Source organism: Sorex fumeus, unplaced genomic scaffold (genome assembly GCF_029834395.1).
Source record: "Sorex fumeus unplaced genomic scaffold, SorFum_2.1 ptg000036l, whole genome shotgun sequence".
Classification (NCBI taxonomy): domain Eukaryota; kingdom Metazoa; phylum Chordata; class Mammalia; order Eulipotyphla; family Soricidae; genus Sorex; species Sorex fumeus.
In genome coordinates, this window is record NW_026606093.1 from 23516686 (window position 1) to 23529750 (window position 13065).

Below are 13065 nucleotides of genomic sequence, written 5' to 3' on the forward strand. Positions count from 1 at the left end.
ATCCTGTTGCCCTTTGGGGAGATCATGCAGTGCTGGGTGACTCAAACTGCCAGGGCTGCCCATAGACAAATCAGAGGCCTTTTAAACCCCTGTTTTCATTCTCCGGCAATGCGACCCAGTCACCTAAGCTTTCTGCTGCTCTTCTTGGGAACTACAACCAGTGCCGGGGTGGTTTGTCCACCAGGGAACGAGCCAACTATTCTTGGGGTGCATGAGGCTCCAGGCCTGCTTCTCTGGCTGCTTCTTGTACTTCTCCAGACTCTTCCACCAGGGTCACAATCATTGCAAGGTGAGTTGACGACGTCTTTTTTTTTTTTCTTTTTGTTTTTGAAGAGTGTCTATTGAACAAAACTTGCTTAGAAAGATGTGAGGGGAGGGAGCAGGAGGAGGGGGGAATTCCAAGTTCAGGAGAGAACACAGGCTTCTCTAGAATTGAAAAAAAAATCAGGCAGGGATGCTTCTCCAGGATGGTAAAAAGCAAGCAAAGACACACAGAGGAGAGAGGAGTCGGCTAGTGGGGATGGCGAGCTTGCCGAGCCGGGCCGACAAAGCTTTAGAAGCTAAGAAGGATCAGACAGGTAGAGACTCTGTATCTTGGATGGATGCAGAAAGTGAGCCAAAGAGAAGCAACCGTAGACAACTGGCTGCATTGTTCCTGCTGGGGAATCATGAAGAACTGTGAAGCCGGGGAAGCCTTTGTGATCTCTTCCCTTCCTAGCCGCCCCCCCCACCTCCCCCAACTCCACTCCCCGATGCCTCACCATTGTGTGCGCACACACACACACACACACACACACACACACACACACACACACGCACACACAGAGCCCAGCCTCCTGGGGAAAACCAGGTGGTGACTAATTATAATGTTTGCTCAGTTCTTGAGTTCTTATATTTTAGGGTTTCTTTTGGGGAGTGACAGGGGGGGGTGGAGCTATGCCTGGTGGTGCTCAGGGATCACTCCTGGTGGCTCTCAGGGGACCCTATGGGGTATAGGGCAAGTGCCCTAACTGATGTTCTATTGCTACAGACACCAGGAGCACTCATCTTTAAGTCAGTTTACTGATTTTGGATTTTTATATATATATAAAAAAAAGCTGCTTTGACCTCTGAAATCCTAACAGTGAAGGCCGGGAAGGTTGTAACTGACCATTACTCTGGGCCTCCATGGGTGAGGGCACCGAGTGAGTGTCTGTGGGCCTCTGGTCAGTTGTAACTAGTGGGAGAGAGAGGACTGCATTTTCTTTTGACCGTTGGTGCTCTGGTTTGAGATGCCGACGACCCACCTGGAGTATGACTGGACCTGAATTAGACCCCTGCATGGGCACAGGGCATAAGATGATGACAAAGTCAAAAGTAAAAAAAAAGGGGGGGTGGGGAATCGGGGTGTTTGGGGCCCCGTCTCAGATCAGAGTCTTCTCTTTAAAAAATTGGGCTCAGAGAGGTGAAAGTGACTTTCTCACAGCCACACAGCTGTTTAGTGCCCTGGCTGGACCATGATCTCACAGGGGGGGTGGGCGCCGGAGACTCGTTCTTCTTTCCCCTCAAGCTCTCGAGGATGGGTCTCCCTGCGGGCGCTGGGGAGAAGCTGGGGGGAGCAGCCGCCTCCCCTCCTGCCTGCAGTTTCCCAGGAACTGCGGGAAGATGCGCAAACTCAGGCGTGAGTGAGTGACGGGTCGCTGGGCCATCCTCAGTCGCTGGAGAGAGACCTGGGCTCTGGCTCGCGGTCTGCCCCTACTGGGGCCCTCCTTCCCAGTGAACACACCAGCTAGTAGCCTGGGTGGTAAGATATACTTGAGCAATGGGTGCCTCATGTTTGGGGGGGGGGGAGTAGAGGGCCCTCCCAAGAAGTGCTTCGGGAAGCCCCGGGGAGGGAGTGTAGTTGGGGGTCAATCCCAGTGACACAACAGGGGTTCAACAGGATGCCCCCTCCGTGGTTCAGTCAAAGGGTCCCCACGACATGGCTCAGTGGGGGAGGGGGGGAGGCAATGGACCAGGTATTGCTTTCAGGGCCTTGTGGCACATGGGCGGGGTGACACCAGGTTGACATCTGTGCTGCTCTGGGGACAGATCCTGGGGTGGGGGAGGGGAGGAGCCTATAGAGCAGGGACTTAGCCCTGACCCCTGTGCTAACGCTTAAGCCTGAGGGGCTCACAGTCTCTGGTCCTGTTTGACTAGAACCACAGTGGTTTTAAAGGGGAGGCAGACAAGACCATTCTGGGGGGTGGAGGGGGTCATTTCCGGGTGGGCAAGGTTTCTGCTCTCCACAGGCCCAGGTTTCCAGAAGGAATGGGGACCAGCCGGGCCCCACACACACCAGTGTCCGAGTGACAGGTAACTGTGTCAACTGTTGTTGCTTATCTCGACTTGTTTTTCAGGCCACGGAACGTCTTGGTAACATGGAATCTGCACCCCCGGCTTCCCAGCACTTAGAATCCAAGCGTTCCGATTGCTGACAGAGAAAATAAGCCCCTTTCTCAGCAACTCTCTCCAGCCCTCTCCCCACCCCTCGTCCAATATGGCTCTTTGTTACAGCATGTTGGCAGAAGGACTTGGTGCCTCTTACTTCATGCATCTTCCTCCCTGAGTGCCTGATCCGGGGTGTGGCACACTGGTGTTTTATATTGCACTTGACCCAGGAACAAGGTGGGTGGGAAGGTTGGGAGTGTGCCTTCACGCTGGGGAAGCAGAATGGGCAGGAATCGGGCAATGCCTCTGAGAATCACTCTGCTTCCGGGAACTGTGGCATGGAAATAAATGCTCCTACTCAGAAGGGACTGTGGCACTGTAGCACTGTCCTCCCGTTGTTCATCGATTTGCTCGAGCGGGCACCAGTAACATCTCCATCGTGAGACTTGTTGTTATTGTTTTTGGCATATCGAATACACCACGGAGAGCTTGCCAGGCTTTGCCGTGCGGGAGGGATCCTCTCAGTAGCTTGCTAGGCTCTCCGAGAGGGACAGAGGAATCGAACCCAGGTCGGCTGCATTCAAGGCAAACACCTTACCCACTGTGCTGTCGCTCCAGCCCAAAGTTCCCAGGTATGGGAAGAAAAATAAGACCTTCAAGGGCTCCAGGGCTGCCCTGGGAACCCCTGGGCGAGAGCTCTTTTGGGTGCAGTTATTTGGGTTGAGGGACTATGTAAAAATATTTGTGGTGATACTGAGCTGTGACAGAAAACTGGAATAGCTTGAGAATGCATCCGTAAGGGAACTGGTTCAATGGTTGATGAAAGAATGGTTTGCCCAGACAGTAAGATAGATTAAACAAGCTAATACCAAATGACTTAGCACTTCCAGGCAACAACCTTGGAAGAAAATCAGTCACACGATGTTTAGGGTAAAACAAGGAAGCCGCCGTGCAATGCTGAGACTACTACTCTACGTCCATAAAACATCAATGGCACACGCGCTTGGAGGTGGTGGATTTTGTATGCAGTAATGTGCCCCAAATAGAGATTATGCTATAAATATTAATCTTACCCTAGAGGGATGAAGTTTTCTATTGGGGGAGGGGGGAAAGGAACCAGTTTTGGTTTTAAAATGTTTAATTTTTGTTGTTGTTGAATTACTGTGAGATAGGCCTTTAAAAAGCTGTCCATCATTAGGTTTCAGTCATACAGTAGAACCATTTTTAAATTAGCACTGCACTGTCCTCCCGTTGTTCATCGGTTTGCTCAAGCGGGCACCAGTAACATCTCCATTGTGAGACTTGTTACTGTTTTTAGCATATCAAATACACCACGGGGGGCTTGCCAGGCTCTTCCATGTGGGCAGGATACTCTGGGTAGCTTGCTGGGATCTCCGAGAGGGATGGAAGGATCGAACCCAGGTTGGCCACATGCAAGGCAAATGCCCTACCTACTGTGCTATCGTTCCAGCCCATTTTTTAATTTTATTTGCTTTTTGGGTCACACCTGGTGATGCATAGGGGTTATTCCTGGCTCTTAAGAATTACTTCTGTTGGTGCTCAGGGGACCCTATGGGATGCTGGGAATCAAACCCGGGTCGGTCGCAGGCAAGGCAAACGCCCTACCCACTGTGCTATTGCTCTAGCCCCCTCCACCCCATTTTTTTAATGTAGGAGTCCTGCTATTTATTCAGCCACCGATTAGCTGATTGAATTGGGCATGAGCTCCACTTTTTTCCCATTTTTTTTTATAATTTTATTTATTGACTCACCGTGAGAGCAGTTACAAAGCTTTCGGGTCTAAGTCTCGGTCATACAATGAAACACCCGTACCTTCACCAGTGCCCATTCTCCACCCCCAATAACCCCAGTATACTCCCATCCCACCCCTCCCCCTACCTGTGGGGCAGATGATTTCCACATTACTCTCTACTTTGATTACATTCAATATTTTGACACCAGACCCACCATTATTTGGGATTTTACCCCAACACTCAGATCTGCTGAAAAGGCAACTGTAGACCATTTGTTTTCTATTGCTGGTTATGAATAACATATGATGTCGTGCGGCTGCAGTAGTGGCCGCGCGATTTTGAAATTCCAAGATTTTAACACTTAAATCTGGAGGGATTTCTGCCAAAACCTGCTGGGTTCCGAGATTTGTTTGAGTCTCTGGGATCATGACCGTTAAGCAGCTTGATCAGGAGCCAGAAAGACCATACATGGGCGAGCGACGACTCGGGGTCTTGTTGGATGGGGAGGAAAGGGCCAGCTCCACCCCCATCCCGTGAGGCCCCACGTGTCTCGTCACTGCTGGCCCAAACCTGACTGTCTAGTGGCCTCTAGAGGATGATGGCCACCAGGCCGCCAGGGGGAACAGGCACAAAACCTATTCCCACCTTTGGTGGCCCAGCGCTGGTTACCTATTGCAGGGACTGGACGCATTTCTGCCAAAAGCCGTTAGGTTTCAAGATTTGTTTCTGAGTCTCTGGGATCATGGCTATTAAGCAGTTCGATCAGGAACCACAGAGGCCATGCCTCCAATTATATAGCTGAGCTGGAGGTGGTTTGTGGGTGTGTCTCCCACATACCTAACTTTTGGCTGTTTACTTTCTTGGTAAACTTTGCCCCAAGTTTTTGGGGTCTGGCCAAAGGCACAGAAGCAATTTTGGGGTATCTGGAAGTCTGAAGGCGCCATCAGGCTGCTGATGCACTCGCCTCACAGGTAGAGAATGACCTGCTGGTGGCACCATACCCCCTCCCAGCCCATTTTTTTAAAAATTTTTTTTTATTAGTGAAACACCATGAGGTACAGTTGTAGATTTACAATTTTTTGTGCTTGGGTTTGATTATACAATGATCAGATACCCATCCCTCCACCAGTGCCCATTTTTCACCACCATGGATAATATCCCCCCCACCCCCATCCCCCCATCCCCCCTGCCTCTGTGGCAGGGCGATCCCCTGTGTTCTCTCTCTCCTTTTGGGTGTTGTAGTCTGCAAAAGAGGCATTGAGTCCAGCCCATTTTTAAATTCAAAAATCCTCTAGGAGGCCAGGGATTTATTACAGCACTTGCCTTGCATGTGACTGACCCCAGTTTGATTCCCAACCACATATGACCCCTGAGCACAGCTGGGTGTGGTCCAACCCTGATCCCCAAATATATTCTAGGAAGAGTTTGGGGAGGTGAAATGGTCCTGAAAGGAAATGGGTGGAATCAGGCACATCTTTGTCCACCTCTGCCCATTGTGTGCTTTCAGGCAGGGCTTAAACCCTAAATGCCGGCCCCCAGTTCTGCCTGAGCGTGGCTGGGTATAGCCCCAAAACGTTTTTTATCTTTTGCTTTTGGGATCACACCTGGCTCTGCACTCAGGAATTACTCCTGGCAGTGCCTGGGGGACCATATGGGATGCTGGGAATCGAACCCAGGTCGGCCACATGTAGGGCAAACTCCCTACCCGCTGTGCTATTGCTCTGGCTCCCAAAACCTCTGTGATTTGTAAGCCCCTAAATTAGAGCTCTTGGGAAGGCCCAGGAAACAATCTGGAACTACCCCTGAATCCATAACTTGCATTTTCTTGGAAGAGATGCCGGGGGCCCAGGTTCTAGCTGTCCATTACATTCAGAAAACGCAGGCCAGTGCTTGGCCCATCGCAGTGGTAAGGGCTGACAAAAAAAAAAAGATGTACGTCGAGTTAATGATGGATTTGTAGCTGGCTTTGGGATATTCAGGGGAGAGTGTCCAGACCAATATTTAAAATATTAGAAAAGGAAAACAGGAGCAATATATTCAGCCTCCACCAAGGAGAAAAATCCAATTTCTGTTGTGATGCCATTTTCAGAAGAACTTGGTACATGGTGAGCCCTGCTATTTCATCCCCGTTTCTCTGAAGTAGTTTGGGTTCCATCATAGGCTATTAAAAAAATGATAAAATGTCTAGATGGCTTTTGAGTCCTCCTGACTCTGGAAGGCAACAATAGTTGTTTGGCTTTTTAGGGGGCATAAAACACCAAGAATTAAGCCATTAGTGCGCAACTCCAAAGAAAATGAGCTCCCGGATACTGTCAGAATAGCCAAACCAGTGTCATATCTAGCACAAAACCACAATGAATTGATTTAATCATCAGAGTGAAGAAGAAACCTCTAGGTTTCAGTGGTGGGCCGGTGGGGAGGGTTCCAAGATGACTTTGCAGCTTCTGACGGCGTTCTTGCAAATTCTTTGGAATGCGGTTACGGAAATAATTGGGCTTGGCCTAGCAAGCCTTTTTATGGGGACCTTTGACCCGTGGATTCCGTGTATGAGAATGTTGCAGGTGTGGGGTCGCCCAGAGGCCTGGCTCAGCTCTGCCTTGACTCCGAAGATGAGAACACTGCTGGGTTAGCAGCCCCGGGACGAGGGGGGGGGGCCAAGGATTTGGTGTTGGTCTGATTTCCTGGAAGAACCCCAGATTCACTGCAGTGTGCCTGGCCCCTATGTGAGCCCAAGCCACGTGAGAGATTTCCCTAGGAAGCAGCGGCCGGGCAGGAATCTCTCTTGGGGAAAGAAGGTCCACACCCAGCATTGCCCAGAGATCAAGCCCGGGGCCCTCTCCAGGTAAGACGTGGGTTCCAGCTCTTGGATCACCTTCCCGGCCCACTCTGTCTCTTTTCTCCCAGCAATCACTACTTGAATAAGCCAGGCAGTTAAGGCCTGCAGGTCAGAGACAAAAAAAGCACGCTGAGGTGGGTGCCGAGTGAGAGCTGGGTGCTGTGCAGCCTCATCTTCACAAGGAGACCCAGAGAGAGCAGGTGGAACCCTCAGAGGCTCCTGCCAACCCCTGCGAGGTTTGGCGGTTCTGTCACAAGAGTGGTGGCTGTGGGTTGGACCTTGCTCTTTCGGTGATGGGGGAACTCAGCTCCGAGGATTTAGGAGATGCAACCCAAGCCTTTCCCCAGTCGCCTTCCCACCTTAGACCTCTAGCTCGGCTGTTGTCAGCACCAGAACCCCATGGCTCTCAGCCTCTGTGTTAGAGGCCTGACTTTTCTATGACACGAGGGTTCTGCTAGTTCAGGATGAAGGGGACCTCTCGCTGGAACAAGGGGCAACCATACAGTGGGCAGGGCACTGTAGCGCTGTCCTCCCGTTGTTCATCGATTTGCTCGAGCAGGCACCAGTAACATATCCATTGTGAGATTTGTTGTTACTATTTTTGGCATATCGAATACACCATGGGGAGCTTGCTGGGCTCTGCCATGCGGGTGGGATACTCCCAATAGACTGCTGGGCTCTCTGAGAGGGATGGAGGAATTGAACCCAGGTCCACCGTGTGCAAGGCAAACACCCTATCCGTTGTGCTCTCGCTCTGCCCTAAAAGGCCTACAGCACCCGGTATTCCCAGGTGGTCTCCCATCCAAGTACTAACCAGGCCCAACCCTTCTTAGCTTCCGAGATCAGTCGAGATCGGGCGCATACAGTGGATAGGGCACTTGTGCTAATCCGATGAGTTCCCTGGGCTCTGCCAGGAGTGGTCCCTCAAGTCAGAGCCAGGAGTAAGCCTTGAGTACAGTGGGTGTAGCTCAAGAAAACCAACCAATGCCCCCTCCCCCAAACAAAACAAAAAAGGACCTTTAATAATGGGCCTTTTAAAGACCCAGTCACGGTCCTCCCGCTATTCATCAATTTGCTCGAGCAGGCCCAGTAACATCTCCATCGTGAGACTTATTACTGTGTTTGGCATATTGAATACGTCATGGGGAGCTTGCCAGGATTTGCTGTGCGGGCAAGATACTCTCGGTAGCTTGCCGGGCTCTCCGAGAGGGGCGGAGGAATCGAACTTGGGTTGGCCATATTGGCTGCTTGCAAGGCAAACGCCTTACCCGCTGTGCTATCGCTCCAGCCCTTTTAAAAATACTCCAAATATCCAATTGTCTTCCATTAAAATGCATTTTAAATCAGGAGTGGATCCCACGTAGGGAGACACAAGTCTACAGAGGGTTTTGTGAATGTGTGTGCATGTGTGCTCACAAGTGTGGATGTGTGTGTGGGCGTGTATGCATGAGTGTGTGTGTGTGGGTGTGTGCATGTGTTCAAGTGTGCATGAATGTGTGGGTGTGCGTATGTGCGCGCACGCGTGTGTGTGTACAGAAGAACTGCTCAGGTACGGGGATTCTGAAGCTTCGCCAGGTAGTTGGCTGCTGCAGCCTTGGCTTGCTCTCATCTGGCCCATTTAGAATCACGTAGAGAATTAAAAAAAGAAAAAAAAATCCGGATGCCCAGGCCATACTAAATCATACCCTCTGCAGTGGAACAGACACATCGGTGTTTTGAAAGCTCCCTAGATGGTGCCACTGGGAATTGTCTCGTCAGGCTTGAGCACCGCTGCCTATTTTTCTGGGACCTGGAGAGCCTCGTGAAGGTCAGGCGGTGGCACGAGGCACCCTGGATGTGGACCCTGATGGGAACAAGTTGTCTTTTTATGTCTTCCTTGGAGGTAAGGCCCTACCTCTGAGAGAGAGAGGGAAAGGATGACAGGACTGCACTTGGAGAGTCGCACTGTCACTGGAATGCATGAAAGTGAGCGCATGGCCTTGGAGAGGGTCCAGCAAGGTCGACCAAACACGTGCCCTTATGACAAGCCAAGGGACTTTTCTGGTCAGATCTCATGCCTTATTCAATACACTTTGTCCCACTGAAGTTCTACTTTAAAGAAAGGAAGCAGGAGGGGCTGGAGAGATCGTACGAGGGGGAGAGCCCTTGCTGGTCCACCACAGCCCACCTGGGTTCCATCCCCAGCACCATATATGATTTCTATCACACACACACAAAGAAAACAAAACAAACGATCTGCAGGGCACATCACCGGGCAGGAATGTGTTCCCAAAGTACCTCTCAAACTTACAGACTGGCGAGCTCCCTGGTGGCCTTTAGAAATCTCAATATGCCTTCCAGAACTTCTGCTGGAAAAGTTACTGCACATTTTCTGGCATGCTAGGTGACTTCAGTCCAAAGGATCTGATCTCAGGAGTTATCTTTTTTTGGGGGAGGGGTGTGGGTCATACTCAGCGATGCACAGGGGTTACTCCTGACTGCACTCAGGAATTACTCCTGGCAGTGCCTGGGGGACCATATGAGATGCTGGGAATCGAACCCGGGTCGGTCACGTGCAAGGCAAACACCCTACCCGCTGTGCTATCGCTCCAGCCCCCCAAGAGTCATCTTTTGTTATCGAGCTCATGTCTCCAGATGAGCTGGGCATATCTGAGGGGCCCATGAAGTTCTCTGTGGTATGACACATTACCTTGTAAAGATGCATGTTAATAGATGTATGCAGAGGAGCAGGTAGGAGAGCCAGTTCCCACGGACAGCGGGCCTGGTGGGAAAAGAAGGCTTCAAAGAGCTGCCTCTCTGGACCACTTACTTTTCTGCCGCAGGCAGCTTGATTAGCCCAATTGATGGGATAGGGGCAGGTCTCTCTGGGAGTCAAGGACTCCCCTGGACCCCCACTCCTGTGTCTACCTGCTCCAATTTTAGTGCACATGCTCTCTCTCTCTGTCTCTCTCCCTCTCTTTCTCGGGCCACACCTGATGATATTCAGGGGTTACTCCTGGCTCTGCAGTCAGGAGTTACTCCTGGAGGTCCCGGGGGTGACCATATCGGGATGCTGGGGATTGTGCCCTACCCACTGTGCTATCTTCTCTGGCCCCAAATTCTAGCTCTCTTTTGCTTCCGAGTTTTGATTAGATGGGAATGCAATGAGGACCACTCCAGCTCCAAGCTGGCACCAGGGGTAATGGGGGCATCCACTTTCAAGGTTCAGCCCTTATGGAACCCACCCTCCTCCGCCCTTGCCGCTGGTAGTGCTGGTAGTTCCGGGCTCGCTCTGGCCGGGAGGGGCTGAGACCAGCAGCTCTTGCCGGGCAGGAGGCAGGGAGCGCTCTGCATCTCAGTCTCTTCACTCCCTGTTCCGAGGGGAGCCGTGTCTGTGCCTGGGCAGGAGCCAAGGCCAAACCAAGATTCCAGCCGAGAATGGAGGAAACACACCCACTGTGGTTCTCATGGCAACACGATCACGCACAGGCAGCGGCCTATTTTGGGGGGAGCCTGTCTCCGCGCCCCTCCTCCTGGGTTAGTCATGGAGAAGATGCACGGGCAGAAGCGGTGCGGGGTGGGATGGGGTGGGGAGGGGACTGGGGTGGTGGTGGTGGTGGGGGGAGTGTGGTCCCGGGAAGGAGGCTGGAGAAGCCACGTGTAGATGCTCCCTCAGCATCGCTCACGGATCCAGGACCTGCATCAAGCCTCGCTCAGACTCCAGGGTCCCTGTTTGGAAAGCGAGAGGACAGGAGGGCAGAGCAGGGAATGAGGTCCCATTTCATTCCCCCCACCCACCCCCCGACCCCCAGCCCACCACCACTGATGGCTGAGAGGACCTGGGAGAAGTACAAGATGACTGCAGCCAACGAGGGGCTCTCTCGCCCCACGCGAAGGCAAAGGAGGTCACAGTTATTTGGTCACTGACATCAAGTCTTCGGTTTCTCTGCTGGCCCTTCCCTGCTTCCCCCTCGGTCCCTCCCCTCAGCACAAGCCTCTTGGCTGGTTCTCTTTCCTGACTTTCCTGAATCGGTCTTCCCTCCCCCACCCCCACTTTCTCCCTCACTTTCCGTTTCCACTTATTGCAACGCCTCTCCGCTCTCTCCCCCCAGGACCTGCAGCTGGAGGAGGCCTTCGGAGATCCTGGCCCGGTTGTCAATGGAGTCTGGGGAGTGGAGGGGGGTTAGTCCAGGACAATGAGGCTCACGCTTCTTGGCTGTCAGAGGTGAAGATAAACAAATAGGGCAGGCGTGCAGGACGCCGGCCCTCTCTCCCGCTGGACGTCCCAGCAGGCAGTGAGGCGAGCCGGCCGTTTCCAAGGACCGTCACGGAGCAGGTCCCTGCCCTTGACATCAGGCTGAGAGCCGCGTGGTGAATGGGGCAGCTGTCTTGGATGGAGTCGCAGGGGCTGAATGGACTGACTCTGCTGCAGAGGGAGAACAGAGTGGGGCTTCCTCCTCCCTTTGTTCTCTGTCCCACCCGCCCGACAGATGGCCAGAAAGACGGAGAGAGAGAAGCAGCTCTCCGGGGAAGGCAGGGAGGCATTGTATCAAAATTCACACCCCTGCTACCGCCCAAACTCCCTTAAAAAAAGGATCCAGAGAACCCTAATGGGTACGTGACAGTCTCCCTCTCTGCCATAAAAGGGACTTCAAAACCTGGTGACTATAACGGAGGGGAGGGGTGAGGAGAAATGTGTGGGCCCCAGCGGGGGGCCGCCAGTGCCTGACTGGGTTGGGGGGGGGGCGCTTTCTTTGCAGCCCGAGTCTTGCGCCCCTCTGGCCCTTAGTCACCTCCGGCTATCTGCCCCACCCCCCTGGGCCAGCGCGACCCTGAGTTCGGGAGCCAGGGCAGAGGGGCAGAAAGGAAGGGACAGCCCTACTGCACTTGACCGGAGGGAGAGTTAAAGGAGTTAAGGACCCTCCGTCCTCCGGACACCCACGCATCACTGCTCCCCCGAACCATAATTCGTCAAATTAGGGGTGGGAGTCTAGGAATCAGGAGAGTGTGTGTGCGCGTGGAGGGGGGGCGTTGGGCAGGGAGGGGGCGAGGTCACTGTGGCCCTGGCTAGCCTGAAGCCGTTCCTCGGTGGGTAAGGCGGGTGCACCCCACCTCCGGGTGGGCGCCGGTGGTCTAGGAACCCGCAGGGGCCCCCGCCCCTCCTCCGTGGTCCTGCAGCAGTGCACCCCAGCGTCGGGCGGCAGAGGCGGCCGGAGAGCCCCCCTCCCCAACCAACCCCCCCTCTAGACACCTGGAATTCAGGGAGGGGGCGGGCTGCGGGGCGCGGGGGCGGGGGAGGGGCCGGGCCCGGGGGCGCGGGGGGCCCTGGGTCTGCGCCCAACCGCCGCCCGCTCGCCCTCCCCGCCTCCCCCGCCCCCACTCACCCGGCGCAGCCCCTAGGAGAGACGCGCAGGGAGCGTGTGTGGCTTCGCCCGGCGGCTCGCTCGCTCGCTCGAAGTTGCGAGGAGTTGGAGGCTGCCTCGGGCCGGCGGGAGCCCGCGAGCCGCCGCCGCGCCTTCGGGGGGCCGCGCCCGCCGCGGCCAGGCAGGGTGCGGGGAGCGCCGCGGGCCAGCGGGTCGGGCGCGCCGCAAGAACTTGCAAGTGTGCGAAGGAATCCGGAGCCCATGCGACCGGGAGGCGAGGGGAGCAAAGTGGAGACTGCAGGCGAGACCGAGTCGCCGAGACCCGGTCGGCCCGGCGCTCCCGCCCCGGGGCTGCTGCTGCTGGACTGGGCGCTCTTTGCTTTTTGATTTTTTTTTTCATCCTTTTTTTTTTTCCTTTGGAGGTGTATTTCCCCCCTCCCATTTCCATCCTCCTTTCCCCCTTCTCTCCCTCTCCGTCTCTCCTTTAAAGCGACACCAGCGCTCCCTTTCTCGACTCTCGGTGCATCACCCACCCCTGGCTGGCGCTTATGGGCATGAAACACTCCTCCCGCTGCCTGCTCCTAAGGAGGAAAATGGCGGAGAACGCAGCCGAAAGCGCCGAGGTAAGGAGAGCGGGAGCCGGGGGCGCCAGAGCCGCGACCCCCGCGGGCCGCCCGGGACCCCCGCGCCGCCGCCGCCGCCGCGCCGCGCCGCGCCGAGCGCC

At 54.3% G+C, this 13065-nt stretch overlaps 1 protein-coding gene and 1 pseudogene across 2 annotated transcripts in view; one reads left to right on the forward strand and one right to left on the reverse strand.

Annotated features, from left to right (window-relative positions):
• Positions 1–7764: 7764 nt before the first annotated feature.
• Positions 7765–7882, reverse strand: LOC130027268 (uncharacterized; annotated as a pseudogene).
• Positions 7883–12815: 4933 nt separating this feature from the next.
• PRMT8 (protein arginine methyltransferase 8) overlaps positions 12816–13065 on the forward strand; it is a 121972-nt gene continuing 121722 nt past the window's right edge. For both annotated transcript variants that reach the window (XM_056117852.1, XM_056117853.1), the window contains exon 1: positions 12816–12964. In XM_056117852.1, coding sequence (XP_055973827.1) covers positions 12890–12964 — 75 coding nt within the window. In that variant the 5' untranslated portion in view covers positions 12816–12889. The remainder of the gene's footprint in view (positions 12965–13065) is intronic.